At 42.0% G+C, this 16,860-nt stretch overlaps 1 protein-coding gene across 1 annotated transcript in view; it reads left to right on the forward strand.

The window, feature by feature from the left end:
- Nucleotides 1-16,860, forward strand: part of topaz1 (testis and ovary specific TOPAZ 1) — a 70,597-nt gene that overhangs the window by 39,119 nt on the left and 14,618 nt on the right. The window contains exons 9-15 of the mRNA XM_061982378.2: nucleotides 589-646; nucleotides 712-863; nucleotides 959-1,051; nucleotides 1,113-1,216; nucleotides 1,298-1,367; nucleotides 3,178-3,349; nucleotides 3,434-3,534. Of these exons, the coding sequence (XP_061838362.2) occupies nucleotides 589-646; nucleotides 712-863; nucleotides 959-1,051; nucleotides 1,113-1,216; nucleotides 1,298-1,367; nucleotides 3,178-3,349; nucleotides 3,434-3,534 (750 nt within the window). The remainder of the gene's footprint in view (nucleotides 1-588; nucleotides 647-711; nucleotides 864-958; nucleotides 1,052-1,112; nucleotides 1,217-1,297; nucleotides 1,368-3,177; nucleotides 3,350-3,433; nucleotides 3,535-16,860) is intronic.

Here is a 16,860-nt window from a genome sequence, read left to right on the forward strand (position 1 = left end):
AGCCTTAAATAGATAAATAATCCATAATATTATATTTGGTTCATTATTAATTTTTAAGGAAAATCTAAAGGTCTCTGGAATCCAAAAGGCCCCCACTCAAAAAGTGTTAAAAATAAGTTAAATGTCAATGTATTTCATTTGTACTTTCAACGCTGAAATCTTTCGATCAACTTCAGATTTGTCGGTTAGTTTAAGTTTTTATAATTTTTTGGAGCAACAGCAGTTTCAAAGTAAAAAAAACTGGCTACGTTGCGGAGTTGTGTTAATGTCAATATTGCAACATTTTCTTGTTACATTCCACCTGTTTATTCCACTTTTCCATGGTTTTTGTGGTAATATTTTGAACAGGTGTCGCTGCGGGCCTGACTTTGGACACCCCTGCAGGAGGACTTACCATAAGCACTTTTTTCATTTCAGCATCACGGCTATATTTTGGACAAACACTTCCTATACGCTATTGTAGGAATAATACAAATAATTCCAGGTTATTTCTTTTTGTATGATTGTAATTGTGTTGAAGTGGAGGCATGCTTGAATGTATTAGTTTGATGTGAAGCTTGACTTGATCACATTTGTTCTGCTCTCCAGTTGTGTGTGGACACTGTGACGCGCTTCAGCGGAAATCCAACGTGCGTCCACAAAGCAGGTAGGAGTTTTAACGTACCTTCTCAGCTCCAAAATGATGCATTGCGCATATTCCGTGTTTTCCAGGTGCTGTCTTCACAGGCTACTACCAGAATAATGCTCCAGGGAGGTTTTTCTCCATGCCAGTGTTTCTATCGCTCCTGTGGGCCCTGCTCAAAGCAGGCCTGGTGTCTGATGTCTTGTCAGTTCTCAGCGTCAGCTTGGCTCACAACATAGCGGTCAGTGGGTGCAATGCGTGTTGCCAACCAGTAGGTGGCGCCATAGCTTGCTTTTGTGCATGCTGATGATAGACAAATTGTCTCTCCTCTGGTAGCCCACCCATGAGTTCCTGCGCGCTCTCTTCAATGTTGTGAGAGAGAGAAGTTTGAGCAGCTTTGTAGCTCAACTCACACAGCTTTCTTACAAGGTACATGAAGATCTCAGCATCTGATCTTTCTATGCATTTTCAACTTTGGCCTTATCCACAGATGGCCTGTGCAAACTTATTGCTGAGCTTGGATTGCTTTGACAGCGTTAAAAACTATCCTGAATTCCAGCAGATTATGTTTCCCACTACTTCCACAAACCATTGGTAGGTTTTGTTTGTTTACCTCAACGTTTTGCTCTGTGCACTATATTGAAATGCATTCTGATTTTTGTTTTGCTGTCGAAGGTTATGTGCTTCATCCAGCAGTGTGCCCATTTTGGACTACATGACCTTGTCCTACATTGTTGAGATAGAGGTTAGCCCCCCTCAATCAACTAGAACAGGGGTCCCCAAACCTTGACTCCAGGACCACATTGGATTATAAAATGTGTGTGTGTGTGTCTGTGGATAGATCTTTCTAGATCTCTATCCTCAGGGACCACATTGTATTAAAATAATTGTGTGTGTGTTCTTGCGTGTATAGATATCTCTCTCTACCCCTCTCTCGATAGATAGATGGATAGATCTATAGATATACAAAGATATGTATGTATATATATATATTGATATAACTTTATATATCTATCCATACCTGCCAACTACTCCGGTTTTCCCGTAATTAGTACGGTTTTCATCAACCTATTCCGGGTTACGGTTGCAGTGATAAAAAATACGGTTTTTCATTAATTAAAAAAACATTTTTTTTTTAAAGTTTTATTCACGAAATCGCGTAACAACAATGACAATCGACACTGCTTCCCGTAACTTCCTATCGAGCCATTCCGAATGCCATGCGCGAGGCTATTTATAGCACCGCTGCCAAGCACGAGGCACCTGTTGCCCATTGTTTCCAAACGAGCGAACGATCATGGAATCAGCCGGAGAAAAATGGCAAACGAGTCTTAAACCGAAAAGAAAACCGCAGTCATTCCGTGAAGAATATTCAAAAGCCTATCCGGGAATAATCATCTGTTCCAAAAAGGGTGAAAACTACGCGAATTGCACCTTGTGCAGACAAGATTTTTCGATCGGACACGGAGGAATTAGCGATGTAAAAGACCACGTTGGGACAAAAAAACACAAGTCTAATGCCGCTGCTAAATTTGGATTTTAGCCACAAAAAGGTAATGACACCAATGTTATCTATTGGAATTGTTTAGTACTGTTATACTGTTAAAAGTGTTTATACTATTTATGCTTTCAAGTCCAAGTTGAAGAAATCTTGTTAAATGTTGACAGCATAACTACCAAAATACAGAAGTATGTCCTTAATATTTTTGCAGTGCTATTTCTGTTGAAAAGTTAAAATGATTACATTAGAGATGTGATGTGCCACTTTTCAAGTGTCTGATGGCTTAAATTAATTTTCATTCATTTTTCATATTTTGAATTCTTTTGAAAGGCTTACAAAAAAACTACATTTGAATTGTAATTCCATGCTATTGACAGGACTATTAATTTTAATGAAGTTAGCTTACCATGTTTACAGTATGATAATTGTGATAGAACTGTGAATTTTAGGCACAGAATATTTATTACAATTGAACAAGGCAGTAGATTATACAAGCTTGGACAGAAAGTTAATAATGACACCAATTTTTTTTTTAATGGAATTGTTTAGTACTGTTTTACCATTTGTTTACTGTAAAAAGTGTTTATACTGTTTATACTTTCAATTAACAAATTGAAGTCTTGTGAAAGGTTGACAGGATAACTGGCATTAACTGTCAAAATAATTTCAAACTATTGAAGTTAGCTTACAGAATAAACATGTCAATCAACCCATATGATTTTTGCTGTAATATTTTTGTTTTGAAAAGTCACTGTGACTGATAGAAAAGTGATGGTTTTAGCAACATTTTAACCTGTCTGAATGCAATCAATCATTTTGCGTCGGGGGGCTTCGGCCCCCCTGAACCCCCCACCAGGACTTTGTCCTGGACCTACCGGGGCCTGCGGCCCCTGGACCCTGGCTACTAGGTTTTTCTGATTTCAAAAGTTGGCAGGTATGTCTATCTATAGATATACAAAGATATATATATGTAGAGATACATGTATAGATAGATATACACATGTACATATATGGAATGGGATGTGTATTTGCCAACATTTATCATTTATGTCAGCTTAGTGCCAAGCTGGAGAACTGGCGCCAGATGGCGGAGGTTTTTTGCTCCATTTGCGCGTCCTGCCAAGATGGCAGCCAACTGGAGCGCATCAGCAGTCACATCAGTGTGGCACTTCTGTGGGAGAGCAAAGACAAGATGTCTCTGCCCTTTGCCGCCTTCGCTGAGACAAGTAAGCGCTGCAAACATTCTACTTGCATGTCTTGTTGGCCTCGTGAATACAACCACATCACAATCTGATGACATTTGTTTGCAGTTTGTCAAAAAGAAAGTCCAAAGTCTGTGTTGATGAGTTTGTTTGGAAGAATTGGAGTGTCCCTCATGCTAAGATACTATAAAAGAAAGCAGTGGGCTAAGGTATGTCAACTACACCATCAGAAGTCTCACTCTCACCACACTAAATGTTCTTTCAATCAATATGAAAATCTTAAATAGGAATCATATGTTGGATTTTAGGACTCCACTGCTTTTATTGTAAAAACAAAAAAACTAAGCCAAAGTCCAAATTAAACAGAAGTACAAAGCTCTCATCTTTAATGAGCTAAAGTCAAACATCTAAAACGTTGTCAATGTAGACAAAGGGTCTAACCCTTGAAATATTGTTCCTAAATATGTTGCGGAGCACTTCTCCTTTGCTGGGAGAATCCATCCACCTCATATCAGGATGCTGATGGCTTTACTTGACATTTTTACCAGTACTTGCACAAACATAAACATTTTGTTTAAATCAATGCATTTTATCATATGAATTTTCTGACACGCAAGTTGTACACTTGAAACGTTACGGTACCAATTCCCAGTACCTGGGAATCAATACTGGTACTTTTGTGTGTGTTAATACATACCGTATTTTCCGCACCATAAGGCGCCCTGGGTTATAAGCCGCGCCTTCAATGAACGGCATATTTCAAAACTTTGTCCACCTATAAGCCGCCCCGTGTTATAAGCCGCATCTAACTGCGCTAAAGGAATGTCAAAAAAACAGTCCGATAGGTCAGTCAAACTTTAATAATATATTAAAAACCAGCGTGATGTGGGCGCGCATGGAGTCGTATATCAACATGGACGGAGCTGCGTGAAAAAAGCCACCCGGCCTCTTTGCGTAAACTTACCTTAACCACTCGCTCATCTTTTCTTCATCCATCCATCCCTTCGAGTTAGCTTTTATGATGACGCCGGCTGGAAAGGTCTCTTTTGGCAAGGTCTTCCTTTTGAATATCACCATGGGTGGAAGTTTCTGGCCATTAGCATGGCAAGCTAGAACCACAGTGAAGGATGACTTCTCATTCCCTGTGGTGCGAATATTCACCGTACGTGCTCCCGTTGTATCCACAGTGCGGTTCACAGGAATATCAAAAGTCAGTGGAACCTCGTCCATGTTGATAATGTTCTCTGGCCGGATCTTTTTTTCAGCTATCTTGTTTTTACAATATGCACGGAAAGTAGCCAGCTTTTCTTGAAAGTCTTTAGGCAGTTGCTGTGAAATAGTAGTCCGTGTGCGGATGGAGAGATTGCGTCTTTTCATGAACCGGAAACCTGTCGCTTAGTAGGAGCCATTTTGTGGTCTTTACAGATGTAAACACACAAAGGAAATGAAACGTAATATCCGCGCGCTTCTTCTTCTTCTACGCGGGCGGGTGGTTGCTTACAGTAGAAGAAGAAGCGCTTCCTGTTCTATGGGGGCGGGTGCTTACCTTGGCGGTTGCTTGCGTAGAAGAAGAAGCACTTCCTCTTCTACGGGGAAAAAAGATGGCGGCTGTTTACCGTAGTTGCGAGACCGAAACTTTATGAAAATGAATCTTAATATTAATCCATATATAAAGCGCACCGGGTTATAAGCCGCACTGTCAGCTTTTGAGTAAATTTGTGGTTTTTAGGTGCGGCTAATAGTGCGGAAAATACGGTATTGTTTTTGATGACAAAATCACATTTTTATTGCAACATTTAAAAATGAGCTAAGTTATAAGCCGGCTCTTAATAGAAAAGGCCCGGGAGTTCAGAAAGGACCGGCACCTCTACATTGCCTTTATTGACCTTAAGGCTGCCTTCGACACTGTGGACCACGGGTCCCTCTGGAACATCCTGAAGTCCCTCGGAGTCCCAACTAAAATCACCACACTCTTTCAGCAGTTGTATCAGGGTGCAGAAAGCTGTGTGCGTGTGAGCTGTAAAGACTCTGAGTGGTTCGCCATCAACAGCGGGGTCAGGCAAGGCTGTGTTGCCGCACCAGAACTATTTAACTGTGTCATCGACCACCTGATGTCCAGAGTCTGTGTGCGAGTCCCCGGGGTGTCACTTGGAAACTACACCCTAAAGGACCTCGAATACGCCGATGACACCACCCTGTTCAGTGAGACCGCTGACCAGCTCAGGGAGGCCCTCGGTGTGTTTGATGAGGAGACCAAACAGCTCGGCCTGAAAATCAGCTGGTCCAAAACCGAACTCATGCATATCGGCGATGGACCAGACCCACCACCCTTCTTATTTGAGGATACCCCTGTCCACTTTGTCCCTACCGTCAGATACCTCGGCTCGACAGTCACCAACACCGGCGACCTCAAACGAGAGGTGGACCGCCGTCGCGCCCTTGCAGCCTCCGTCATGCAGTCCCTGTGGAGACCGTTGTGGCGACACCGGCACATATCTCGGGACACCAGGTTGAGGGTCTACAATTCCTCTGTCATCTCTGTCCTTCTGTACGGCTCGGAAACATGGCCGCTGAATAACATCCTGGCGGCCAGGCTAGATGGCTTTGATTCCAGAGCCCTCAGGAGGATAGAAGGCATCACGTGGAGCCAGCATGTCACCAACAAGACCCTAAGAGAGCTAACCCAACAGCTCCCAGCCTCTCGCCTCGCAGCAATGCGGCGAGTGCGCTGGTATGGCCATGTCATCCGCCTGCCGGGGGAACACCCCACGCGCAAAATCCTGGACTTCAACCCGCAGCGAGCTGGCTGGAGACGCCCTAGAGGCGCCCCCAGGACTCGCTGGCTGGATGTATTAGCCCAGGACCTTAAGGCCTGCAATGTGACTATGGCACAAGCTCAACACCTTGCCCACAACAGACCCAGATGGAGAGACCTGGTTGCTATGGTCGGCTCTACGCGCCCTGAAGTGCAAGAGGACTAAGTAAGTAAGTAAGTTATAAGTGCGGTCCAGTTATTAGGCCTGGGCCGATATTGAATAAGTCAATAAACCGAGGATAGATAACAATGAAGTGGGTAAGATCAATGGGCATGCTTCCACCAGCTGTGTGCTTTTGGTGCGAAAGAAGGGGATGACTTAGTGGCTAGCATCACACAGTGCAACAGCAGCCAAAATGGACAAAACCATAACAACATGCCATCACACCAGTGTGGGAATATTTGGAACAAGATGAACATATCAACAGCGAGGATCCAGTTTGCCAAATGCGCTGGAACACGATTGTAGAGAAGCAGGACAAACACAACCACCATGACCCAAGTGCTGCAAATGACTTGTTAATACATCTGCTTGTACTCTCGTGTTTATATTGTTACTGGTCTTAATGTACAACTCTGTCCATAGTGAAGTGCAACTTTCTTTGTCAGTGCTTTTATTTATTGTTTTGCTTGTGTATATTTGAGGCCTCCCCTGAACATATTTAATTGCTTTTAGTTGTGGTCATTCCAGTGTGCTAATGTTGCTAACAAAGTCAATTGTATTGTTGTTTTATTTACCTTGGAGATTGAAATGTTTACATTCAAATTACAATGTTGCAAGAAATACAAGTTTTATTGCATTTGAAAGGATATATACGTGCATTATTATTATTACATCAGTGGTTAATTTGGTTTCAAAACAAATGATGGCAATAATATTGTTTATCTGCAGTCATTTGTAGTGCCATGGATTGTCCAGCAAAGTTTATCAGCCCAGGCCTAGTTGTTGTATCTTGTTTTTTTGTGACATTTCTGAGTCTCAATTACAGTTGCAAGTCCAAGATGTTAAATGAGAGCAGAGGTGGGTAGAGTAGCCAGAAATTGTACTCAAGTAAGAGTACTGTTACTTTAGAGATTTATTACTCAAGTAAAAGTAAGAAGTAGTCACCCAAATATTTACTTGAGTAAAAGTAAAAAGTATGTTGTGAAAAAACTACTCAAGTACTGAGTAACTGATGAGTAACATACACACACATATCATATCATATATATATATATATATATATATATATACACACACATACATATATATATATATATATATATATATACATTGATATATACTGTATATAATTTATATTTATTTATTTTGCCGTTTTTGTTTACATGTTAAAGGTGTTTTAATGATTATAACATGCATGTTTAACATATAGATTCCTTTCTTTCATGAAGACAAGAGTATAAATTGGTGTATTACCTGATTCTGATGACTTGATTAAGTCCACGTTTTCAAATGGAGGAGAAAAAAAGTTCCTCCTTCTGTCTAATACCACATGAAAGTGGTTGTTTTTTGGCATCTTATTTGTCCAGCTTCCATATTCGTTGTCATACACTTTACAAGAAATACATTGGCGGCAAACTCCGCAGCTTGCTAGCTTGTTTGCGCTGGCTTTCGGAGACTCTTATTTTGTAGGTGCAGGCGCGATGGAGCGGTACTTTTATTGTGAAGACAGGAACTGTGCAGTCAGTCTTTAGGCTTTTGACGGGAAGTACGGTTGGAAAAAAAAGTGTATTTTTTCCTTCACACTTTTGATTGATTGATTGGAACTTTTATTAGTAGATTGCACAGTTCAGTACATATTCCCTACAGTTGACCGTTAAATGGTAACACCCCAATACGTTTTTTCAACTTGTTTAAGTCAGGTCATGTGACCGCCTGGCTCTGTTTGATTGGTCCAACGTCACCAGTGACTGCATCTGATTGGTGGAACGGAGTGAACGTCACCAGTGACTGTATTTGGTGAAACGCAGGCACTTTGAAGGTCTGTCTGACAGACCAAAACAAACAAAGCGTGCATTAACAGATCGAGAAAAAATAGTAGCGAGCTGAATGTAGATAAAAGTAGCGGAGTAAAAGTAGCGTTTCTTCTCTATAAATATACTCAAGTAAAAGTAAAAGTATGTTGCATTAAAACTACTCTTAGAAGTACAATTTATCCCAAAAGTTACTCAAGTAGATGTAACGGAGTAAATGTAGCGCGTTACTACCCACCTCTGAATGAGAGTAGTGTATAGTTTACGGTGTGTTGGCTAGTCACTTTCGTCTTTGCTGAATTTAGTCTTCTGCTGTGCCCAAAAGGTGTTAATACTGTAAGTATTGTTTTTATCCCACACCAGATGTTTGATTGTAACGTGCATCTTAGTTTTTTTTTTTCATTTACAAATTTGGAGGTGTTGAAATCGCCACGCAAAAATCGCCAATGTATTAGCATAAAGGTGGAGCTTTACTTAACCTACAGTATGTTGAAAAGTTTTTTGAGTCAATGAAAATTGCAAAATTACTTGGAGGTAGTTAGGCTGAGTGCGCTCTCAGTGCTGCTGGATTGATAGCCAAGTGCCAACGTGAGAAGAGGGCGTGAAGTCACGGGCAACCCTGGTACCGAAACATGGCGCTGTCACGCCAAATTTCTTCCCCCTACAAAAACCTTCCCCCCCCCCCCATTTACTTCCGGGGTCATTTCCTCTTACGTCATCGACAGCGATCGATAACACTTCGGCTTTGACTGCCCGTCGCTGGAAGGATACTTGTTTTGTTTTGTTTTTAATAATATAGCGTTAACAAAACGTCTGTATTAATCGGACAAATTAACTTGAGGATATTCCTGACTGCACATTTGACGGAGAATTAAACGATTTTTGATTCATTTTGACAGAAGTTCCCAGCAGCGGCCCTAACACTCCGCCTGGAATTTTCCCTAACACTCCGCCTGGAATTTTTCGAAGCCTGTTGGTGTTTGACATAAGTCCCCTGGGAAAGATAAATCAATCAATCAATCAATCAATGTTTATTTATATAGCCCTAAATCACAAGTGTCTCAAAGGGCTGCACAAGCCACAACGACATCCTCGGTATAGCCCACATAAGGGCAAGGAAAAACTCACCCCAGTGGGACGTCGATGTGAATGACTATGAGAAACCTTGGAGAGGACCGCATATGTGGGTAACCCCCCCCTCTAGGGAGACCGAATGCAATGGATGTCGAGTGGGTCTAACATAATATTGTGAGAGTCCAGTCCATAGTGGATCCAGCATAACAGTAAGAGTCCAGTCCACAGTGGGGTCAGCAGGAAACCATCCCGAGCGGAGACGGGTCAGCAGCGCAGAGATGTTCCCAACCAATATACAGGCGAGCGGTCCACCCCGGGTCCCGACCCCGGACAGCCAGCACCCCATCCATGGCCACCGGATCTGTGTGTCTTCCCCTCCACAAGGGATAGGGGGGAGCAGAGGAGAAAAGAAAAGAAACGGCAGATCAACTGGTCTAAAAAAGGGGGGCTATTCAAAGGCTAGAGTATACAAATGAGTTTTGAGATGGGACTTAAATGTTTCTACTGAGGTAGCATCTCTAACTGTTACCGGGAGGGCATTCCATAGTACTGGAGCCCGAATAGAAAACGCTCTACAGCCCGCAGACTTTTTTGGGGCTCTGGGAATCACTAATAAGCCGGAGTTCTTTGAACGCAGATTTCTTGCCGGGACATATGGTACAATACAATCGGCAAATGTCATTCAGTGACACCACCATTTTCAGGAGATTTGGATTCTATCGATCGCTGTCAATGACGTAAGAGGAAATGACGTAAGTAAGAGGAAATGACCCTGGAAGTAAATGGGGGGGGGGGGGTTTGTAGGGGGAAGAAATTTGGCGTGACAGCACCATTGAATTTTAAGCTAATTGGTGTGGGGTAGGACCGGCGGGATTCGGACGGTGCGAAAAGTATGCATTTGGTATGCATCCCTACTGCATTGTAATTGAGATACTTCAGTAATGTAAAGAAAATGTTAAGTAATTCAACAATGGAGATTACAAGCCACAGCAATTGTAACATAAGTAGTACAACAAAACAAAACATAATTACAGAGCACAGCAAAATGTGCAAAGAAAATGCTTGTTTTACGGAGTCCCTCATTTTGTCAGTTAGCGACAGTGTTGGGTTAGTTACTGAAAAACAGTAACTAGTTATAGTTACTAGTTACTTCATTTCAAAAGTAACTCAGTTACTAACTCAGTTACTTACACCAAAAAGTAATGCGTTACTGTGAAAAGTAACTATTTAGTTACTTCTTTTTTTCTTTTTCTTTTTTTTAAAGCTCCAATTAATGCCCTTTTAGCCTTTATTTCAGTACTGTTATTGCACTGGAGAATAATACAATCCGTTGATCAACTTGACATACATTTGTATCACTGAACTCTGCTAAGCAATGTGGTCGACATACAACACACAAAGACAAAGATATGTTACAAAGGCCAATTTGTTTCTGGCCAGAACAAATTGACAAAACTATTTTAAATAGCTGCAACATAACATACATAAGTAACAAACAGCATAATAACAGCATAGCTGTAAAGCAAGAAAGGCACACACTACATACACAAAGCCTAACCAGGCATTTTTTCCTCAAGAAATTCTGACACAAAATCATGTCTGAAGCCCAGAACACTCTACACATTTCCCCAGTTTTAGTTTAGAGATAAGGAAAGATTGGCCTGGCCCACTAGCATCCCTCTTTATGATTGACAGAGTGTGTGTACCTTCAGTTCTGAAAGATGAGCAGAGGCAGAGTTAATCCTTACGTGGTGAAGTGTCATTGGAGTCTCTGTCTCTCTTTACTAGCTTCGTGGAAGCATGTTGCTATGTAGCTTGTTTCAGCAGATTTGAATTGCTGTTTTGGGCAGTAGATGGCATCTTTGATCCAAAGCACAATTTACATTTAACTAAATTGTTATTTTCTTTGTGCTCGACAAAAGAAAAGTAGTGAAAATATCTCTATGTTAGCAAACTCGACTTCTGGCTCCGCCATGATCAGACACGCCCCCCTCCCCCCTCTCCTCCCTCCACACACTCACACTCACACACAGAGCGCGTGTCTCTCTCTCTTCTCCGGCTTGTGACACAAGAAGAATCAGAACGATGACACAGCAGCCCTCAGATAAAACACACTTTATACTACAAAAAAAGTAACGTAAAATAACGCAGTAACGCATCATGTAGTAACGGTAACTGAATTACTGAATATAAAAAAATAACGCGTTAGATTACTAGTTACCGCCGAATCTAACGGCGTTACGTTAGTCCCAACACTGGTTAGCGAGATGCACTTTTATTGTGAAGGCCAGAAGCTGCCGTGTTTTAATGAGAAACAAGGCTGTGTTCAGATAAAATGTTTTTGAGTTTCTGCCTGATGCATTTCATCATTGTCGTCTTACAGCAAAACACACTTGTGTTGTTCTGTTGGAAGTTGACAACTAGCTCAGCTCTTAGCCTTAACCATGAAGTTTTGCTTTGGTTCTTCTAATAACTGCTGTTGCTTGGCATGTTAATAACGTTTCATCAGACTGAGTTGTGACCAGAGGTGGGTAGAGTAGCCAGAAATTGTACTCAAGTAAGAGTACTGTTACTTTAGAGATTTATTACTCAAGTAAAAGTAAGGAGTAGTCACCCAAATATTTACTTGAGTAAAAGTAAAAAGTATGTTGTGAAAAAACTACTCAAGTACTGAGTAACTGATGAGTAACATACACACACATATCATATATATATATATATATATATATATATATATATATATATATATACATATATACACATACATATATACAGTATATCATTTATATTGATTTATTTTGCCGTTTTTGTTTACATGTTAAAGGTGTTTTAATGAATATACATGCATGTTTAACACATATAGATTCCTTTCGTTCATGTTGACAAGAATATAAGTTGGTGTATTACCTGATTCTGATGACTTGCATTGATTGTAATCAGACAGAAGTGCTTAACGTCCACGTTTTCAAATGCAGGAGAAAAAAAGTTCCTCCTTTCTGTCTAATACCACATGAAAGTGGTTGGTTTTTGGTATCTTATTTGTCCAGCTTCCATATTCGTTTTCACACACTTTACAAGAAATACATTGGCGGCAAATTCCGTAGCTTGCTAGCTTGTTTGCGCTGGCTTTCGGAGACTCTTATTTTGAAAGCGCAGGCGCGATGGAGCGGCACTTTTATTGTGAAGACAGGAACTGTGCAGTCAGTCTTTAGGCTTGTGACGGGATGTACGTTTGAAATAAAAAAGTGTCTTTTTTCCTTCACACTTTTGATTGATTGATTGAAACTTGTATTAGTAGATTGCACAGTACAGTACATATTCCGTACAATTGACCACTAAATGGTAACACCCCAATAAGTTTTTCAACTTGTTTAAGTCAGGTCATGTGACCGCCTGGCTCTGTTTGATTGGTCCAACGTCACCAGTGACTGCATCTGATTGGTGGAACGGAGTCAAGCGTCACCAGTAACGCAGGCACTTTGAAGGTCTGTCTGACAGACCAAAACAAACAAAGCGTGCATTAACAGATCGATAAAAATTAGTAGCGAGTAGCGAGCTGAATGTAGATAAAAGTAGCGTTTCTTCTCTATAAATATACTCAAGTAAAAGTAAAAGTAAGTTGCATTAAAACTACTCTTAGAAGTACAACTTATCCCAAAAGTTACTCAAGTAGATGTAACGGAGTAAATGTAGCGCGTTACTACCCACCTCTGGTTGTGACACTGTCATTGCATTTTAGCACCCAAATGAGGCCCTGATGGCCACCTTTTTTTTTTCAGTCTGGTTTCTACCGTGCACAGTGCCATTATGGAACCCATCCCTAATCAGGCAGCATGATGTATTACCCAGCCATGCCTTAGGCATTTTACTCCATTGGTGGGAAGGTCAGGATTTGGTGTGACCACTGTTGAGTTGATCAAGTTGTTGATTGTGGCCTGTGGAATGTTGGCCTACTCATCTTCAAAGGCTGTGCAATGTCGCTGATTAGTAGCAGGAACTGGAACACATACGCCCATCCAGAACATCCCAATCATGCTCAATGGGAGGTTGTTAGCGTCCAGGAATTATGTACAAACCCCGTTTCCATATGAGTTGGGAAATTGTTAGATGTAAATATAAACGGAATACAATGATTTGCAAATCCTTTTCAAGCCATATTCAGTTGAATATGCTACAAAGACAACATATTTGATGTTCAAACTCATTAACTTTATTTTTTTTTTTGCAAATAATCATTAACTTTAGAATTTGATGCCAGCAACACGTGACAAAGAAGTTGGGAAAGGTGGCAATAAATACTGATAAAGTTGAGGAATGCTCATCAAACACTTATTTGGAACATCCCACAGGTGAACAGGCAAATTGGGAACAGGTGGGTGCCATGATTGGGTATCAAAGTAGATTCCATGAAATGCTCAGTCATTCACAAACAATGATGGGGCGAGGGTCACCACTTTGTCAACAAATGCGTGAGCAAATTGTTGAACAGTTTAAGAAAAACCTTTCTCAACCAGCTATTGCAAGGAATTTAGGGATTTCACCATCTACGGTCCGTAATATCCTCAAAGGGTTCAGAGAATCTGGAGAAATCACTGCACGTAAGCAGCTAAGCCCGTGACCTTCCATCCCTCGGGCTGTACTGCATCAACAAGCGACATCACTGTGTAAAGGAGATCACCACATGGGCTCGGGAGCACTTCAGAAACCCACTGTCAGTAACTACAGTTGGTCGCTACATCTGTAAGTGCAAGTTAAAACTGTACTATGCAAGGCGAAAACCGTTTAGCAACAACACCCAGAAACGCCGTCGGCTTCGCTGGGCCTGAGCTCATCTAAGATGGACTGATACAAAGTGGAAAAGTGTTCTGTGGTCTGACGAGTTCACATTTCAAATTGTTTTTGGAAACTGTGGACGTCGTGTCCTCCGGACCAAAGAGGAAAAGAACCATCCGGATTGTTATAGGCGCAAAGTGTAAAAGGCAGCATGTGTGATGGTATGGGGGTGTATTAGTGCCCAAGACATGGGTAACTTACACATCTGTGAAGGCGCCATTAATGCTGAAAGGTACATACATTTTGGAGCAACATATGTTGCCATCCAAGCAATGTTACCATGGACGCCCCTGCTTATTTCAGCAAGACAATGCCAAGCCATTTGTTACATCAACGTGGCTTCATAGTAAAAGAGTGCGGGTACTAGACTGGCCTGCCTGTAGTCCAGACCTGTCTCCCATTGAAAATGTGTGGCGCATTATGAAGCCTAAAATAGCACAACGGAGACCCCCGGACTGTTGAACAACTTAAGCTGTACATCAAGCAAGAATGGGAAAGAATTCCACCTGAGAAGCTTCAAAAATGTGTCTCCTCAGTTCCCAAACATTTACTGAGTGTTGTTAAAAGGAAAGGCCATGTAACACAGTGGTGAACATGCCCTTTCCCAACTACTTTGGCACGTGTTGCAGCCATGAAATTCTAAGTTTATTATTATTTCCAAAAAAAAAAAGTAAAGTTTATGAGTTTGAACATCAACTATGTTGTCTTTGTAGTGCATTCAATTGAATATGGGTTGAAAATGATTTGCAAATCATTGTATTCCGTTTATATTTACATCTAACACAATTTCCCAACTCATATGGAAACGGGGTTTGTACAACATGGGGCTGTGCATTATCATGCTGCAACATACAGTGACGTTTGTGAATGAATGGCATCACATAAGGCCTAAGAATCTGTTCATTGTATTTGTAAAATTCACTTGTTCATACTACAAGCCCACTGCCAGCAAACTGCTCATCCATCAACACGCCGCTCAAGTGGGTTACGACTACAATCTGCAGTCAATGTGAGGAAGATGAGCTTCCCTGAGACACTTTGACAGTTGGTGCGGAGATTCTTTCATGCAAAGCAATTATTGCTGCAGTGTGTGTCTACGGTAGAGACATAAACCTTCAAGTAACGCTGAGTACACGCTCTTTTTAACCTGCAACATCTGTGTTGAGTGATGAAACTGCACATGCTGTGTCATCAACATGTTGCTCACTGACACAGATCACTTCAGCTCCTAGAAAAGACTCCGTTTTAGATCTTTCTTTCAGTTCAGCTCATGAAAGATGGGATGTATGTCTTTTTACATAAAATGCATTCCAAACAATACAAATACACTCATTTCAGTAACAAGGCCCCATGCAGAAAACGGTAAGAGTAGAAAAAATGTTGCTGCATGCTTTGAATGGGAACGAGTAGCGCCATCTGGAGGACAAATATAAAATGGTCAAATTGGCAGCAATTTTTAAAACTTAAGTATTGTTAGATTACATTCAAATGAATTCCATCCATCCATCCATCTTCTTCCGCTTATCCGAGGTCGGGTCGCGGGGGCAGCAGCTTAAGCAGGGAAGCCCAGACTTCCCTCTCCCCAGCCACTTCGTCCAGCTCTTCCCGGGGGATCCCGAGGCGTTCCCAGGCCAGCCGGGAGAGATAGTCTTCCCAGCGTGTCCTGGGTCTTCCCCGTGGCCTCCTACTGGTCGGACGTGCCCGAAACACCTTCCTAGGGAGGCGTTCGGGTGGCATCCTGACCAGATGCCCGAACCACCTCATCTGGCTCCTCTCCATGTGGAGGAGCAGCGGCTTTACTTTGAGCTCCCCCCGAATGACAGAGCTTCTCACCCTATCTCTAAGGGAGAGCCCCGCCACTCGGCGGAGGAAACTCATTTGGGCCGCTTGTACCCGTGATCTTGTCCTTTCGGTCATGACCCAAAGCTCATGACCATAGGTGAGGATGAGAACGTAGATCGACCGGTAAATCGAGAGCTTTGCCTTCCGGCTCAGCTCCTTCTTCACCACAACGGATCGATACAGCGTCCGCATTACTGAAGACGCCGCACCGATCCGCCTGTCGATCTCACGATCCACTCTTCCCCCCACTCGTGAACAAGACTCCGAGGTACTTGAACTCCTCCACTTGGGGCAAGATCTCCTCCCCAACCCGGAGATGGCACTCCACCTATTTCCGGGAGAGAACCATGGACTCGGACTTGGAGGTGCTGATTCCCATCCCAGTCGCTTCACACTCGGCTGCGAACCGATGAATTTGGAATGAAAAATTGCATTTGCAGGCAGGGCAAGTTTATTAATAGAGCACAGTTCATATTTCAAAGTGCTTTGCAGAAAATTACAATGAGGAAAAAATGGAAATATTAAATCATAGAATAATTGTTTTTCAAAACAAATAATCATACATCAACTCTCAGTTGTGGTGGTTGGAGGGCAGGATGTGGAGCTCTGGGCGGCGCGTAAGCACACACGTCACCTGCCTAATCAAAAAGAAGCAGGAAACAAGGTGAAACAATACATTATCTCTTTATTTTATATTTAAACCTTGCTGTTTGTTTTTAAAGCTTTACATGGACTGGCACCTCAGTATATCTTGGACCTCATCCAAACTTACAATCCTGTGCGCGCTCTGAGGTCCGAGAGCCAGCTCCAGCTCGTGGTGTCCAAGACGAGACTTAAAACCAGGGGAGACAGGGCCTTCTCTGTGGTCGGCCCTAAGCTCTGGAACACTCTGCCCCTCCATGTTCGAACTGCTCCCACAGTGGAGTGTTTTAAGTCTCGTCTTAAGACCCACTTTTATTCTCTGGCTTTTAACACTACGTGAGTTGTGTGGTCCTTT

Source organism: Nerophis lumbriciformis, linkage group LG21 (assembly GCF_033978685.3).
Source record: "Nerophis lumbriciformis linkage group LG21, RoL_Nlum_v2.1, whole genome shotgun sequence".
In the NCBI taxonomy this organism is placed as follows: domain Eukaryota; kingdom Metazoa; phylum Chordata; class Actinopteri; order Syngnathiformes; family Syngnathidae; genus Nerophis; species Nerophis lumbriciformis.